This window comes from Tachyglossus aculeatus, chromosome 10, assembly GCF_015852505.1.
Source record: "Tachyglossus aculeatus isolate mTacAcu1 chromosome 10, mTacAcu1.pri, whole genome shotgun sequence".
Taxonomy (NCBI): Eukaryota; Metazoa; Chordata; class Mammalia; order Monotremata; family Tachyglossidae; genus Tachyglossus; species Tachyglossus aculeatus.
Genome location: NC_052075.1, coordinates 20,611,420 through 20,629,777, shown reverse-complemented (window position 1 = coordinate 20,629,777; position 18,358 = coordinate 20,611,420). Strand labels below are relative to the sequence as shown.

General features: G+C 41.8%; 1 protein-coding gene across 9 annotated transcripts in view; it reads left to right on the top strand.

Moving 5' to 3' along the window:
- CTBP1 (C-terminal binding protein 1) overlaps positions 1 to 18,358 on the top strand; it is a 368,238-nt gene that overhangs the window by 324,081 nt on the left and 25,799 nt on the right. For all 9 annotated transcript variants that reach the window (XM_038753245.1, XM_038753247.1, XM_038753251.1 and 6 more), the window contains 2 exons: positions 5,341 to 5,485; positions 8,745 to 8,951. In XM_038753245.1, the coding sequence (XP_038609173.1) occupies positions 5,341 to 5,485; positions 8,745 to 8,951 (352 nt within the window). The remainder of the gene's footprint in view (positions 1 to 5,340; positions 5,486 to 8,744; positions 8,952 to 18,358) is intronic.

Here is an 18,358-nt window from a genome sequence, read left to right as displayed (position 1 = left end):
CTTAGAACTGTGCTTCACATATGCTTTAGAGAAACAGAGTGGCTCAGTGGAGAATGGGCTTGGGAGTCAGAGGTCATGGGTTCTAATCCTGGCTCTGCCACATGTGTGCTGTGTGACCTTGGGCAAGTCACTTAACTTCTCTGAGCCTCAGTTACCTCATCTGTAAAATGGGGATTAAGACTGTGAGCCCCATGTGGGACAACCTTATCATTGTATCCCCCAAGCACCTAGACCAGTGCTTCGCATATAGTAAATGCTTAACATGCCATCATTATTATTATATGGTGAGCAGTCAGTAAGTACCATCGATTGATATTAAGGTTGACACATTCTTTCAAAGTTTTATAGACATTCTGCCTCGTGCAGGTTGTGGCAGCTCTTCGCTGCTGGGAAAGTTTTTTTCTCTTGTGGGTGAGGAATGTGTCTTATTCATTCATCCATTCGTAATTATTGAGCGCTTACTGTATGCAAAGCACTTTACTAAGCTCTTGGGAGAGTACAATATAACAATAAACACATTCCTGCCCACAAAGAGCTCACAGTTTTATTGTTGTGTTGTACTCTCCCAAGCGTTTAGTATAGCGCCTTGCACACAGTAAGCGCTCAGTAAATGGATTGATTGAAATGCCGTGATTGGATTAGACCTCTGGCCCATTTCTCCCAGTCTTATGTCTCCAGTAGTGATAACAGGAGGCTTATTGGAAATGTGTGATGGTTGACCCTCTAGAGATCTACATGGAAAATTATTAATGCTGATTAGATCATTGTTTCCTGGTGTGTTTCATATAATGTGAATAAGAGAAATGCCTCAAAGTTCCTGGCAGAAAAATATTTGACATAAGGGTTATTCTGTTGTCATTGATTGTGAATTGTGAGTTTCTGTGGAGAATGTGTAATAGTAGCAATAATAATAATAATAGCATTTGTTAAGTGCTCATTAAGTGCCAAGCACTGTACTCATCACTGGGGTGGATATAAAGCAAATCAGGTTGGACACAGTATCTCTCCCAAATGGGGCTCAGAGTCTTAATGTCTGTCTTTTTATAGGTGAGGTTATTGAAGCACTAAGAAATTAAGTGACTTGCCCAAGGTCACTCAGCAGATAAGTGTTGGAGCAGGGATTAGAACTCCTGTTCTAAAGCACAAACAAAAACTGCTCACCATTTGTTTTAAAACTCTTACCTTGCTACTCTCCTATTACAGCCCAGCCTGCACACTTCGTTCCTCTATAATGCTAACCTTCTCAATGTCTGTCTCTCCCTCTAGGCTGTGAGTTCTGTTGTGGGCAGGGAATGTGTCACTTGATATATTGTACTTTCCCAAGCGCTTAGTACAGTGCTTTGCACACAGTAAGGGTTCAATAAATAAGAATGAATGAATGAAAGGTTCAGTGATTCCCAGACCAAGCTGCTCCTTCTAAGGGTTTCTCTCGGTTAGCATATTAAAGGTTCAGGAAATTGGTTCCTGAAGTCTCCTAGTCAGAGCAAATTTTTGGCAATCTGGAAACTGGCTAAAAAAATACTACCTTGGTGGTCTTTTTGTAACTGGTAACTAGTAATGGAACTGTCACTTCTGACACTTTGCCTCTTCTTTGAACCCCTTTTAAAGTTATATTCTAGTCATCACCCTTTCTTATTTCTCCTCCTGCTTTTCAAATCTAAGGGCCTCTCTTTTACAGACTTCTATTACCTCTATCTCTGACTGGATCTTTTCCTAAGCCACTTTGCCGTTTCCTGTTGTAACTCGCGAAGTTAATGATCTGATCCACTCTTGTGGTATAAATTCTCATATGTATGTGTGCTCCCAGATCTGCCTCTCCATTGCCTAATCTCTCTTTCATGGTGAAGTCCTACGTCTTCCACTGCTTTTAGAAGACAGGTTTATGGTGCACGCTTTCTTTGTGCATTTTGCAGACAACATGACATCAGAAATAGGGAACATTCTCCTGGTAAAGCTTGCCTGCCGTCAGAATAGTAGCAGTAGTCATAGTACTTAAGCGCTTACTGAGTGCTAAGCACTGTTCTAAGTGCTAGGAGAAAATACAGAGGTGGGAATTAGGAATGGTCCGTGCCCCTTGGAGCCTCACAGTCTAAGAGGATAAGCGTGGCTTAGTGGATAGAGCATGGACTTGAGAGTCAGAAGGACCTGGGTTCTAATCCCAGCTCCACCATTTGTCTGCTGTGGGACCCAGGGCAAGTCACTTCACTTCTCTGGGCCTCATTTACCTTTTCTGTAATATGAGGATGAAGAGTGGGAGCTCCTTGTGGGACAATCTGAATAACTTGTATCTGCCCCAGCACTTAGACTAGTGTTTGGCACATAATAAGCATTTAGCAAGTACCATAATAATTATTATTATGAATATGGGTGGGGAGAAGGGACTGGAGGCAGATGCCTCAGGAGTAATTAAACTGTAAAAACAACATAGACAAAAGGACAAAATAACCCTAAAGTCTCAGCGGGGATGGAGGAATCTGAGACCACAGGAGCGGCTCTTATCCCCATCCTGGTGGGCAGGGAAGCATGGTGGGAGCAGGACCCTCTGTGGCCGGAGAGGAGGCGGCGGTTACCACAGTGCTTTTCTCAGCGGTGATGGAAAGGGACAATAAAATCATGCTAATGATAATAATAATGATTGTGGTATTTGTTAAGCACTTACTTTGTGCCAAGCAATGTGCTAAGCCGTGGGGTGAATTACCTTGCAGTTATATCAAACATAGTCCCTGTCCTGCAGGAGCACAGGACTGGGAATCAGGAGAGACTTAGCTTGCAATTCTTGTTATGTAACTCAGCAAGTCAGTCATTGTGCTTCTGTTTTTGCATCTGAAAAATGGGGATTAAGTGCCTGTTGGCCTCCCCCCCCCCTTACACTCTGAATGCTCTGTGGGACAGGGACTGTGTCTTATAAGGTTATGTTATATCTACCCCAACAGTTTGCACAGTGTGTGGCACATAGTCCTTGAGAAATAAGACTACTATTATTATTGGTTTTTTGTTGTCATTCTTGTTGCTATTTGCTAACAGAGGGAAAAGAGTGGCAAAGTTAACTGATGTTTCTTTAATAAGCATGACCTAATGAAGAAAGTATTGGCCTGAGAGTCAGAGAACCTGAGTTCTGATCCTAGCTCTGCCACTTGCTTGTGGTATGAACTTGAACAAGTCAGTTTCCTCAAATGTAAATGGGGATTCAAGTACCTGGTCTCCTTCCTACTTAGACCATGAGCCCAAAGTGGGACAGGGACAGTGTCTAATATAAGACACTAGTCTGATTTTTATATGTACCCATGATTTAGAACAAGGCTTGTCACCCAGTAAGCACTTAACAAATGCAGGAATAGTAATAATTAACGTGTGTCAAGTGCTTACCATGTCAACCCTCTTCTAAGTCCTGGAGTAGATACAAGTCCCCCTCTAGACTGTGAACTCGTTGTGGGCGGGGAATGTCACTGTTTATTGTAGTATTGTACTTTCCCAAACACTTAGTACAGTGCTCTGCACACAGTAAGCGCTTAATAAATATGATCGAATGAATAAATACAAGTTAACCGCTTTCCTACTTGGGGCTCCCAGTCGCCAATAATTATTAGATTACTATCATTATTATTATCGTTATTTTGATAGATTCTCATTTCTAATTCAAAACAATAAGAATCTGGAAGTATTTGACAAAAACTGTATTGGCACTGAAAAATAATTTCTCCTTAATGGATTGTTTCGTCAACATTAATAAAAATTTACTCTGTAATGGAAGTGCACATACATGAAATCATTTATCAGTCCTAAAAAGAAACTCTGGTCCAGGTCCAGTGGCCCTAAGGAAAATCAGGCAGCAACCTTAAAATATATTTACTCTACTTCGTCTCCTGTTAGGTCGCATCTTTGCTTGGTTTTTTTTTGAAACAAGTTTGTGGGAAAGCGCTTTCATCGATGCTCATGACTACAGGCTATAAACTCACCCTGGCTCGCATGGCTTGTGTCAATTAGGCCACCGGTGTTCAATTGAGCTGCCTATCTGGTACTGAAGAAGGAGACAGATGTGGAGAAAAGAGGGATTGACTTAACATGACCTTGAAAATGAGTACTGACTAAATCAAATCAAGGAAAACCTAATCAAAATCAGGTTCGGATCTAATGAAAAATTTAAAATACACTTCCCATCCTTTCAACATTTTTGTTTGATTTTCCATGCCAGTAAGGGAATGTAGTGTATGTTTATGACAGGCAGATGCTTGTGTTCTTGGCGTAGAAATCCAGTAAATCTGATAAAGTGTTCTGAGATAGAGGAGAAGTGGCGTGTTGGCAATTGGATCTTACGTGATGGGAAGTCTGGCCTGCAGATTGAGACGGTGAGATTTTGCCCATTTTCTTGGGCTACTATAAAGATCTACTGAACAAAAGGCATTCAGGCAAAAAAAAAGGTATTCAAAGATGTGACCAAGACGCAGAGGAAAAGTCTGCATGAAGCTTCTGAAGAAGAGTTGTAAAACTTAAAACACGGCCAAGAAACTATTTCACCGAAACAGTCGTCAGCTTATGAGCGTTTCACTCCAAATATTTCACTTGAACAGGGGGTGCAGAAGGGAAAGCTAAAGTTTAAACTCCGCCCCAGAAAATGAACCCCAAAGCCAGAGAGCCGCTCCCATCTGACCCCGATTTCCTTTTCCGCGATGTCTGGTCAAGCAAAGGTCTTAGGCCAGTCTCGGAGTCAAGCTCCGGTAGACGCCACCTTCCCCAGGCAGTGGCAGCAAGTCAGTCAGGCCCAGCCTCTTCCGCAGCTCTTCGGGAGCGTGGCTCTGCCCAGGCCAGCCACGGGAATCAATCCCCCAATCAATTGTATTTATTGATGCTTCCTGTGTCCAGAGCACGAGGGAACAAACTATAATAAAGTTGGTAGACCATGTTCCCTGCCCACATGGAGAAAATCAGGCCCTTTGCCTACTAGGAAATGGAATTTCTCCTTCACTTCTCTACGGTTTCCTTGCCAGCTGTCTCTGGATATTTTGAATGCTGTTATCAAAGATCTACTGCCAGCAGAGCACCGTCTAACAATGGGGACATCAGTCGATCAGTTAATCAATGGGATTTATTGAGTGCTTTCTATGTGCAGAGCCAGCTGTACTAAGTGCTTAGGACAGTTCAATGGACCCGATCCGTGCCCTCCAGGAGCTCACTGGCCTCTGGGGGAGATTTTCTGGGCCAAAGGGAATTTTTGCGAGGTTGCTGATTTTTGAAAGTAATTGTATGTGTAATATGACTACTGTTACCACTACAGTAATGCATATGATGTAAAGCATGTGTTCTTGTAGTTGGCTTTATCTTTTTTCGAACTCTGAATTTCAGGTACTAAATGAAGCTGTGGGTGCATTGATGTATCATACTATCACTTTAACGCGAGAAGATTTGGAGAAATTCAAAGCACTTCGGATAATTGTCCGAATCGGCAGTGGTTTCGATAACATCGATATCAAATCTGCTGGGGATTTAGGTATGATTCTTGCAAAATTGCCCTATTATTTGAACCGTCATATTTTCTTCAAGAAATATTGCCTAGTTAGCAGTGCTATTTAAAGTTTGATGCCTAATGATATGTGGTATGTGGCAGAAAAAGTTTTCTCTCAGGTATTTAAACATTTTGAATGCTACAGTTAATAACATGAATTACATCAGTGTAGTGATTTGGATCAAGGAATCATTCTGCTGTTCAAGATAAATGGCCAAAGACCAAGCTTGTTTGTAAACATAGAGAGGCACAAAGACCTTTGCACTTATTTTAACTTAAGCAGGCTGCCATTTTAACTACATATATAGGACCATCTATTTCTTAGAAGTAACTTAGTTTTCGAAAATGAAACATCTGTATTTTCAAGTATATTTTCCTTTCATCAAAAGAGAAAAGGTGAATCTTGCAATCTCTGTAAGATAAATTGGGGCTACTAGGATTATTGATGATCAGTTATAGCTATGATAAAACTAAAACTAAAGAAACTGGTCGGTCACTGCATGATAACCTCAGGCTGGGGTAGTAATTCTTGTATTCTTTTGAAAATCTGTAGTGTAATAAATTGAGGGAAAAAGTTGTCTTGTCATGAGAACAATTCAGAGAGCATGACTGTTCATGAAATTTCAATTATTAATTTTTTTCTTTTGCTTTTCTAAATGAATTATTTTGTGGGGAAGAGGGTTACTATGTTTGCACATGCATTTAGTGGAAATAATCCCATTACCAAACATTTAATGATTTTCCCTATTATTTTTTAATGTGACATGAAGAACTTATATATAGTCAAATTCAGTGTGTCATGTTCAAACAGCTTAGGCTATCACAAACATAGGACCTATTCTCACTAGGGAGGATATTCTATTTATATATGCATTTTTATTTTTGTTATATTATCATAGTTAAATAGACCATTGCCGGAAAATTTTTTAAAATACTCATTTCAATAAGTCAACGCCAGCTGTCATGAAGGTAACTTATCCTCTTCCAAGTTTGACTGAGGTCTGTAAAACTTCGCAGAAAATTTTACGTTCCTTGACTTGAAAGCTTGAGAGTTGACAGGGCCAGAAGCAGCTTTGAGAACTAGTATCCCCTCTACTTCCACCTGCTCTTCAATCAATCAGTCAATCAATCATATTTATTGAGCGCTTACTGTGTGCAGAGCACTGTACTAAGCACTTGGGAAGTACATGTTGGCAACATATAGAGAAGTCCCTACCCAACAGTGGACTCACAGTCTAAAAGGGGGAGACAGAGAACAAAACCAAACATACTAACAAAATAAAATAAATAGAATAGGTATGTACAAGTAAAAGAGCTTTCCCCTCTGACTGCCCTGGCTGTCTTGGTGATACAATACTAAGCGCTAGGGGAAGAACAATCGATCAAACAATCAATAATCAGTATTTATTGAGCACTTACTGTGTGCAGAGCACTGTACTAAGCGTTTGGTAGAGTACAGTAAAGCAGAATTAGCAGACATCTTCCCTGCCCATAATGAGCTTACAGGCTAGAGAACAATAAAAGTTAAAAAAAAAAAATAGGCTAGTCTTGCCCTCAGGGTTTACAGGCCAACAGGTACATAAGTATGTGGGTGTATACTTAGTCATTTAAGAGATCTTTTCAGAGGCCCACTTTAGTACCTTCTAAACATTTTCTCTAATAAAGGGCTAGATCATAATAATTTTGAACATTTAAAGATTATCCTCCCCAAAACGTCATATTTTATCTTTCTATTTTCAAAGTCATATTGGAGTTCCAGCATAGTATGCTTCCATGTCTGTTAAAGTAGTTACCCACACAGAAGAGAAGAAACCTGTTTTACATCTTGATTGTACTGATTTTGTTATATGGAGTCTTTGAAGGAAGCCAAAGAGCCTAACAGGAAAATAAAACAATTCACATTCAAAAGTGGAATAAACCCAAGTTAAGCTCATTATTCAAATTGAAGGGATTCTTATTTTCATTGAAATGCGTTCTCTTAAGCCTTCCATTCTGATATTTGAAAAATATAGTCCAAGCCGCTCACATAAATCAAATTTAAGTAAACTGTTGTTTGCCTTCAAGTGGCATTTTGTGACATAACATTTGAAAAGAACTTAAAAGTCTTATGAGAGGGCTTTCAGAGCTGCTTGTCGTTTTTATTAGCTTGCAGAGAAAAATGGTAAGTTGTACCAACTTGTTTAGATTTCTTTAGTTTAAAATATATGTTAGGAGACTTCCCTATTCAAAATAAAATTTCTTTTTCTTTGAGGATCAATCGCATTCGGGAACAACAGGAACCAGGATCAATCTATAAATAAACTTTATCAGGAATCAAAGCTGGCAGAGAGGAAACATACATGGGAGCTATCAGAAAATGCCTCAATTCAGGCAGAACAGAAGGTTTTATTTTAAGATGATCACATTATGGCTAATTAGGGGATTTAGAACCCTACACTTAAAAACAATTTAGGAGAGACATTTAGAACCAGTGGATTTGGTTCTCAGCTTTAGAAGAGTTCCTCTAGACTGTAAATTCATGAGCAGGGAATATGTCTGCCAACTCTGCTACATTGTATTTTCTTAGTACAGTGCTGTGCATACAGTAAGTGCTCAATAAGCGCAATTGATTGATTTACCTTTAGCACTCACTAGTTCTTGACATTGATCACTTCTCTTTGTGCATTTGTAAGTCGTGAATAGTGGGTATTTTAGGGGGATTTTCTGCAGTATTAAAGCATTGGAAGCATGAGAAACATGACTAGTTTTCCTCTAGAAATACAACTTTAAGGTATCTGCATTATTTTTATACAAGACAGATAAAACTGGTCATGTAATAGTGGCACGAGCTGCAGGGAAAGTCGAAACCTTGTGCATACATTTGTATCCAGCGCATCAAAGTATGTGGACATTTTTAGTTCTGTACATTTTTGAGTTCCTAAATTAAAAGTCATTCTGAGGGAATTGTTGAAATATTCCAATTTCCATTTCCATTTTGTTGGCTTTTCATTATTTGTCTTTTAGAATGATTTTTATTTTAATATATACATTTACCTGAGGCAGCTCTGTCCTTGTAATATCCTATTACAAAAATCTAATGCATTGCTGTGCATTTTGATGCATCTACCGAAGGATATGTGATATGTAGGTAGTCAGATGAGTTAGGAGGACCAGAAACAAAGCTGTGAAAAATTCAACCGGTGTATATCTACCCCTTGTTTTCGTTTTTGTTTTTTTGTTGTTGTTGTTGTTTTCCCCCATTCAGGAATTGCAGTATGTAATGTGCCAGCTGCATCGGTAGAAGAGACAGCAGATTCTACAATGTGCCACATTCTGAACCTGTACAGGCGAACTACCTGGCTTCACCAAGCTTTGAGAGAAGGAACAAGAGTACAGAGTGTCGAACAGATCCGGGAAGTTGCATCCGGAGCTGCCAGGATTAGAGGAGAGACCTTGGGCATTATTGGATTAGGTACCTTGACTTCTGTCTATCCATTTTTTTTATGTAATCAGTGGTTGTTTCTCTTCTGCCGTCGAAAAGAGGTTGCCTTGGTTGTCTAGTCAAGCAAGAGAGAGGGGAAGGGCCCTGTGCAGTTGAGAACAACTCTGGTGATGGTGAGGGCAGGAAGGTTTTTTTTAACACCGTGGTTTCTCTCCTTTTCTGACTGCAGCCTACTCCGGCTCCCCTTGACCTTTAGTTAAATGTTATTTGAATATCAACTATATATCTTTTAGACTGTGAGCCCACTGTTGGGTAGGGACTGTCTCTATGTTGCCAACTTGTACTTCCCAAGCGCTTAGTACAGTGCTCTGCACACAGTAAGCGCATAAATACGTTTGATTGATTGATTAAACTACTTTATATGCTCACCATCGCCTCTGTTAACAGAAAGGAATGTGATTCCTTAATTTTCTCGGTGGAAAAAAAAATCCCTGAATTAAATTATAATCTTTTTCTCAAGATTATGGTATGTATTTTAAGGGAAATTTCAACATTTTGTCAAGTGTCTATTGGTGATTCATCAACAGAAGCAACATAACCTAGTGGAAAAAGCACGGGAGTTAGAGGATCTGGGTTCTAATGCCAGCTGTGCCACCTGTCTGCTGTGTGACCTTGGGCAAGTCACTACACAAGCGGCATGGCCTGGGCAAGAGCACAGGCTTGGGAGTCAGAGGATGTGGGTTTTAATCCCGGCTCCGCCACTTGTCCGCTGTGTGACCTTGGGCGAGTCACTTAACTTCTGTGCCTCAGTTACCTCATCTGTAAAATAGGTATTAAGACTGTGAGCCCCACCTGGGACAACCTGATTACCTTGTTTCTACCCTAGTGCTTAGAACAGTGCTTGACACATAGTAAGCACTTAACAAATACCATAATAATAATCATTATTATTATTCTCTGTGCCTCAGTTACCTCTTCTGTAAAATGGGGATTAACTCCTACTCCCTTGTACTTAGAGTGGGAGCCCCTTATGGGACAGGGATGGTGTCCAAACTAACTTTTATCTACCCCAGTGCTTGACACATAGTAAACTCTAATTATTATTATTATTATTCTAATCCCAGCTCTGCCACTTGCCTGCCATGTGAGCACAGACAAAACACATAACTTCTTTGTACCTTAGTTTTCTCAACTGTAAAACTGGGATTCACTACCTGTTTCCCCCGCCCCCTTAGACTGAGAGCCCTTTATGGGACATGGACAACATCCAACCTGATTATCTTGTACCTTCTCCCGCACTTATAACAATGCTTGACACTTAGGAAGTACTTAACAAACATAATGATAATAAGAACTTTTCCACCTTTGGAACGCTTCATTAAACTTTAGAACAGTTTGGTAAAATCTGATCATCCTCTGCACTATTTCCTGTTCCAGTTTTTTAAAAATAATAGTAATTATAATGTGGCATTTGTTAAGCACTTACCACGTGCTAAGCACAGTACAAAGTGCCGCTTTTGTTGCAAGATAATCAGGTTGGGACAGCCCCTATCCTTCTTGGGGCTCGTTCTCTGAGGGGGAGGTGAAACAGCTATAGAGTCTCCAGGTTACTGATGTGGAAACTGAGGCACAGAGAAGTGACTTGCCATAGTCACACAGCAGGCAAGTGGCAGAGCTAGGATTAGAATCCAGGTTCTCTGACTCCCCTGCTTTTTCCAGTGGGACCTATGTGCAGTTCTCCTATGTGTGTATTGTTTTTTAAAAAAATTTCCTACAAAAAGAGGGGAAACATGTCAGGGTGTAACATCAGACAGAAGACTCGGTGCATGTTTTTTTGCAGTGTAATTTGCTGACAGTGGAAGTGCTGAGATAGATTAAGCAGAGCTGTAATTTGAACTGCTTGACATGATCAAATCCAAATGTGAAATGCCTCCAGGCAACTGGGACATTGTCATTGGAAGCTCTAGAGTACAACTCTTCTTGCCTTTACATCAAATACATCGGGCACCTTGTTTCCAGTAACTATCCTTTGTGGCTCACAGTGATTCTGTGTGCAGCTTAGCTCTGCTTTGGACTGCCAGTATGCTTTCAGTAAAGCAGAAACTGACACTGAATGCATGTGTGATATAAGATTTTTGTGGGGGGGTTTTTAATGGTATTTGTTAAGCACTTACTACATGCCAGTCACTGTATTAAGCACTGGGGTAGATACAAGGTTGGACACAGTCCATGTCCCTCATGGGGCTCACAGTCTTAATCCCCATTTTATAGAATGTCTTTTAGACTGTGAGCCCACTGTTGGGTAGGGACTGTCTCTATGTGTTGCCAATTTGTACTTCCCAAGCGCTTAGTACAGTGCTCTGCACATAGTAAGCGCTCAATAAATACGATTGATGATGATGATGATAGAAGAGGGAACTAAGGTACAGAGCAGCTAAGTGACTTGCCCAAGGTCACACAGCAGATGACAGAGCTGGGATTAGGACACGGATCCTGACTCCAAGGCCTGGCTCTAACTACTAGTCCATGCTAGTTTAGCTGTCTTCTGATACCACTATTCATATTGATTGTGCCTGTGCTGACTGTAAGACACTCTTCTAGATCCTCTAATTGTGAACTGATCTACCCAACCAGTGCTTAAACCTAAAAGAGCAATGCCTGTTTATCATCTCCTTCGTGGGGAAAATTTAGCCAAAAGGCCATAGTCAAGGCTCAGAATTTTCAGTAGTAAAATGTTGTTGCAGATGGCCTCTCTGTCTAGTGTCCAGCAAAGGAAGAGGCAGTTGTTGGCCATCCTCAAGTTTAGCCATCCGTCACATATCAATACTCTGTGACTTGCATTTCCACCACTTGTTTCTTTTCCTGCCTCTCTGACTCCTCCTTCTCAGGCTCCATTGGTGGCTCTACTTCCTCCTCTCTCCTCTTAACTCTGAGGGTCCAAAAAGCACTTTTCTAGGTTCCCTACTCTTATATTCACTCTTTTGGGGAGCTCCATGGCTCACCTGGTTTTGTTGTCTTTCTGCCCCTTCTAGACTGTGAGCCCATTGTTGGGTAGGGACCCGTCTCTATATGTTGCTGACTTGTACTTCCCAAGTGCTTAGTACAGTGCTCTGTATGCAGAGCACTGTAATATGATTGAATGAATGAATGGTTTCCACCATCTTTATTTGGATGACTTACAAGTCTAACTTCTCCAGCCCCAACTACTCTCCTGCCACAGAGCTTAGTATTTCATCTCCACATGAATATCCAGCCAGCACCTTAAAGTCAATATGGGGAAAAACTAAACTTCCTGTCTTCCTTCCTAAACTAATTACTCATCCTTTTTCCCTATCACAGTGGATTATACTGTCCCCCTACACCCTCTCATCCCAGAAGCTCACAAACTTGCTATTATCTTTAATGCCTCTCTGGCCTTTTATCTCTCTCACTTGGAGTCAATTTCTAAATCCTGCCATTTTTTCCTCATTATTATTATTATTATTATTATCATCATGGTATTTGTTAAGCGCTTAATGTGTGCACTAAGCACTGGGGTTGGATACCAGCAAGTCGGGGTGGACACAGTCCCTGCCCCACATGAGGCTCACAGTCTCGATCCCCATTTTACAGATGAGGCAACTGAGGCACAGAGAAGTGAAATGACTTGCCCAAGGTCACACAGCAGACAAGTGGCAGAGCTGGGATTAGAACCCATGACCTTCTGATTCCCAGGCCCTTGCTCTGTCCATTGTATTCCCCGATCTGCCCCTTCCTAACCACACTTACAACCACCATCATGGTGTGCCACATCAGTCTCCTCAGGGATCTCACTGCCCCCAACCCTTCTTCAGTCCATCCTACACTCTGTTGTCTGGATCATCTTGTTAAGTGTCATTCAGAACACATCACTTGGCTCCTTCCAAACCTCGAAATACTCTCCATTTGTCTCCATATCCAACAGAAGCTCCTGGCCACTGACTTCATGGTTCTACCCAAGCTCTGTCTTTCATATGTGCCCCCTCTTTCCATGATGCACTGCAACTTGCAGTCTTCATTTGCCCAAGCTACCTTTACTGACCTCCTGCCTCTGACCCATTGTTCACATCCTCCCCCATTTCATTTCTGCCAGACCATATCCCTCCCCTCCATCTTCAAAGCCGCTTGGAAAACCCTCCTCCCCAAAGAGGCATACAATTCCTTGATCTTCCCAACAGCCATCGTTAACACTTTTGCACATGTCGCTGGGTGTAGTTCCTTTAAATATTCATTTTTTTCCATACAACTGCTGCTATCAACCCATCAACCAGTCAGTGGTATTTATTGAGCACGTACTAAAGGCAGATCAGTGTACTAAGCACTTGGGAGAATACAACAGACTTGGTAGTTATGTGCCCTTCCCACAGCAAGCTTATAGTATAGAAGTATCTTTGTTTCCCTTCCTCCCCCCACTCTGTTTGCCATGTATCTCTCCCTTTCTCTGCTCTTAGATTCAAGGTATTTTACTTTCCTAAATATGCACACAGTAGGTGTTCAGTAAATGCTGTCAATTGACTGCCTTCCACCCTCCCATAATTTCATTCATTTATTCAGTAATGTTTATTGACTGGCCACCAGTGGTAGAACATACTGCTCAACATCATTGTCCCTATTCCGTCTACACGAACAGAGAGATATATTCAGTTTCCCAGTCATAATTAGAGTGAAATGACTGGGGCAAGGGGATGTAAAAGACTAAAAGCAATAATTTCTGCTTCTGTTCCTTTGAGCTTTTTAATGTAAGCTCCATAACTAATGGAGTTTAACTTGTTATGATTTCTCTTAAAAAGAAATCTATATACTGATGCACCCTGCCTGTTTCAACCTTCCCAAACTCCGAGTTCCCTAAGGTTACAACAGTAGGTATCGTTTGATGCCTTACCCATCAACACACTCAACCAGTAGACTCCCACAGCCCCCCTGAATGCTTCAGCAGCTAAGAAAATCCTCTCTCGTCCTCTTCTATCCGGGCTGAAGACAGGCAGTCAGCACCTAATGGATCATGGAGAAAGCTCTGCCCACAGTCTGTGGCCTATTTTGAAGACACCTTTGATCTCAATTTGATCTAAAATCAGAAAAGTTCTATAAGGGAAAGGCATCTTCATTTGGTGATGAATGATGCACATGTCCATTGACTTAGTTGCATCTCCTTCAGAGAATAATAACAACAACAATAATAATGATAATACTTGGTAAGGGCTTACTATGTGCCAGGCACTCTTCTAAGTGTGGGGCAGATACAAGATAATCAGTTTGGACAGAGTCCCTGTCCCACAGTAGGGCTCACGGTCTTAATTCCCAAATTACAGATTAGGGAACTGAGGCACAGAGAAGTGAAGTGACTCAAGAGATCTGGTTTCCCAATGAAGACTCATCGAACCTTGACAGTCCCAGTGCATTATTGCAAGATGTTGAAATGGATAGTAATAGCATGTATTAAGTGGATAATAATAACGTTTATTAAGTGCTTTCTAGATGATGCGTATTAGGATAGATTATGGGATAATTAAATCAGACACTGTCTTCTCCAGGGCTCACAGGCTATGGGGTAAGGAGAGCAGGAAGCTTAATCCTGTTTCACAGATGAGGATGCATCAGTCCATATAGGTTAAATAAGTGACTCGCCCAAGGTCATACAGTAGTCTAGAGCTGCTTAATCTTGAGATCTTTCACCTTAAGCAAACGTCAGCTAAAATCTGGCATCAATTTTCAAGCTAGCAGCTTGACTTATAAATGAGATGGAAGAAGGTGGAACCCTATGGAAAGAGAAGCTTGAAGGTGCGGAGAGGTGTTTGGAAGGAGTTAGCTTGTTCTTGCATGAAGGAGATGGCTTGATGAAGAAAAAAACAATATAAATTGGACATCATCTTTATTGAAGTTGGAAACCTGCTTCCATTTTTGGAGCTTTCTGCAACAACTCATAATCTTATTACAATTCCTCATGTATTAGATATGAGAAGCAACATGGCCTAGTGGAAAGATAGTACAGTGCCAAGTGCTTAGTACAGTGCTCTGCACACAGTAAGCACTCAATAAATACGATTCATGATTTATGATGAAAGATCACAGGCCCAAGAGTCAGGGGACCTGGGTTCTAATCCCAGCTCTACCACTTACTTCCTGAGTGACTTTGGGCAAGTCAGTTCGCTTCTCCGTACCTCAGTTTCCTCATCTGTAAAGTGGGGATCAAGACTATGAGCCCCATTTGAGAGAGGGACTGTGTCCAACCTGATTATCCTGTATCCTGAGGAAAAGGAGAAATTACGTGACTTGCCCAAGGGCACACAGCAGGCAAGTGGTAGAGTTGAAATTGGAACCCAAATCCTCCGATTTCCCTTTTCAGTAGGCCGCGCTGTCTAATGATGTCTTTGTCCCATATTCCTCATCATGGTAGAACTTTTTCTTAGTTAGATTTAGCTTTGTCACTGGATATTCAATCATAACCCTAAGAGTTTACATTCTTAGGATTCAGATACCTATGGCCTTCTGCTCTGAGGTCAGCCCGTCTTTCTTGCCTGGTTCACAGACTGACCTAACCTGGCTTGCAGAGGGCTTCAATACCCAACCAAGGAGAGGAAAGATTTCCCTCCCTCATTGTCATGGGGAAGCATAGGAAGGAATTTGCATCCCTTTAAACCTTCTGGCAGCAGCTATCACAGCAAGCCAAGGCATTTCTTCCACCCCTGAAACTTTAAAATGGGAACTGGGGTTTTGCTGACTGCTCATCTCCTTTTTTCTTTTATCTCATTCGTACATTAATTTAGTCATATTTATTAAGCACTTACTGTGTGCAGAGCACTGTAATAAGCGCTTGGGAAAATACAGTACACAGTAAACGGTGACATTTCCTGCCCACCACGAGCTCACAGTCTAAAGGGGGTTGAGGGGTCAGACATCAATGCAAATAAATAAAAATTGCAGATACGTACATAAGTGCCGAGGGGCTGGGAGGGGGGAAAAGCAAAGGGAGCCAGTCAGGGTGACGCATAAGGGAGTGGGAGATGAGGAAAAGTGGGGCTTAGCCTTGGAAGGGATGTGCCTTCAGTAAGGCTAAACCTCATGTTGCCAAGAAGGATAGCAATAGTAATAATAATTGTGATGTGTAAGTGCTTACTGTGTATCAAGCACTGTGCTAAGCACTGCGGTAGATACAAGACAATCCAGTCAGACACAATCCCAGGCCTACATGGATCTCACAGGGGGTCAACAGGTATTTGATGTACTTTCCAAGCGCTCAATACTGTGCTCTGCACACAGTAAGAGCTCAATAAATATGATTGAATGAATGAATGAATCCCTATAGTACAGACGCGGAAACTGATGTACCAGGAAGTTAAGTGACTTGTCCAAAATCACACAACTGGAATTGACCCCAGACCTTCTGATTGCCAGGCCTGTGTACTTTCCATTAGACCTTGCTGCAGATGTTACGGTTGTCAGACAGGCAGGAGAAAGAGACAACTGGTCTCTTAACCAGCGGCATGTTGAGCCTGGAAGAGAGGATCCCCAAGCCCTGAACACCATCAGTCATTCTTCGAGTTAGCCAGGGTGAAGACACAGAAGAAGCCTGAGTCTTCCCCAACTCTTAGAATACTGAGAAGGCTAAGACTGGGATTGTTGGAATCTGAGTCACGTGCAGTCTAAAACTCCACTCCTCCTGCTACAGTGCTCTGTTGTTCTTAGTGTATGCATTGGTGTTCTTGTCTTTTATCTTGTTTTTGTGTTTTACTTTACCAAATTTCTGTTGCTAATTCCCTCTCGCCTCATTATTCTTAGAGCGTGAGGCTCTTGGGGGTTTGGGGGCATTCCAGTTTTCATCCATGTATTTTTTTTCTCAGTGGTTTGCACACAAATGTTTAATAAGTACTGTTTTATGAACAAAATACCAGGAACTACTAGCTGGCCTCCCAGCAAGAAAAGGTGGTCCTCACACGGCTACACACACCCACACACACGTGTGCGCTCTCTCTCTCTCTGACACTCACTTCCCTTGCTTAGCATTCTGAGATTTGTTGTCAGTGTTTTCAAGGTTCGGATTTCTAGGGCTATGAGTTTTAACTTGGTTTAAGAATCAGTCATTCAGTGGTGTTTACTGAGCGCTCAGTGCATGAAGAGGGCTGTACTAAAACTCTTGGGAAAGTACAAGTCAGCAGAGTTAATAGATGTGATCCCTGCCTACAAGGAGTCGGTCTTGGTTTGGAAAGCCCTCTTGGAGGAGATGTGATTGTAGTAGGGCTTTGAAGGTGGGGAGACCGATTAACTGCTGAATATGCAGGGAGGTCCAGGCCAGGGGCGGGAGGTTGGCAAGAGGTCTGGCAGGAATGATGAGATGGAAGTACAGTGAGTAGGTTGGCATTAGAAAAGCAAGGTGAGCATGCTGGGTTATAGTAAGAGATCAGTGAAGTAAGGTAGAGAGAGCAGAGTGCGGGCCTTAAAGTAGGTGGTAAGGAGTTTCTGTTTGATGTGAAGATGAATGGGCAACCATTGGAGGTTTTTTAAAAATGGGGAGATGTGGATTTGGACAGTATTTTAGAAAAAAAATGATCCAGGCAGCAGAGGGAAGTATGCCCTGGGTGATGGAGAGGCAAGAGACAAGATAGGATAAGTGCTTGGGTCAGTGTGGTAGTATTTCGGATGGGGAAGGAAGGGCGAATTCTAGATATGTGATGGTAAAACCAACAGGATTGAGTGTGTGGGTTTTGTGAACTCATAATGGGCAGGGAACATGTTTGCTTAAACTTTTGTATTGCACTCTCACAAGCACTTAGGCAGTGCTGTGCACACCGTAAGTGCTCAATAAAAAACATTGATTGATTGAAAGAGAGAAACGAGTCAAGGATAATGCCATGCTTATGGGCTTGTGAGACAGGGAGCTTGGTAGTCCTGTCTACAGTGATGGGGATCTAACGGGGAGGGTGGGGTGTGGGTGGGAAGATGAGTTCTGTTTTGGGCATGTTAAGTTTGAGGTGTCAGTGAAACATCCAAGTGGAGATATTCTGAAGGAAGGAGGAAATACAAGTCTGGAGAGAAGGAGAGAGGTCAGGGCTGGAAGGGTATATTTGCAAATTATCTTTTTAGAGATGTTACTTTGAGCTCTGTGAGTAAATGAGTTATCAAAGGGAGTGAGTATAGGTGGGAAAGAACCTAGAACAGAGCCCTGAAGCACTACCACAGTTAGAGGGTGGAAGGCAGAAGAGGATCCTGTGAAAGCGGCTAAGGAACAGCTGGAGACTTAGGAGGAGAATCAGGAGAGGACAATATCAGTGAAGCCGAGGTTAGATGATGTTTCCACGAGAAGGCGGTGGTCCACAGTGTCAAAGGGAGCAGAAAGGTTGAGGAAGATTAGGACGGAGTAGAGGCCACTGGATTTGGCAAGAAGGAGGTCCTTGGTGATGTTAATAGCAGCCATAAAATTTCCC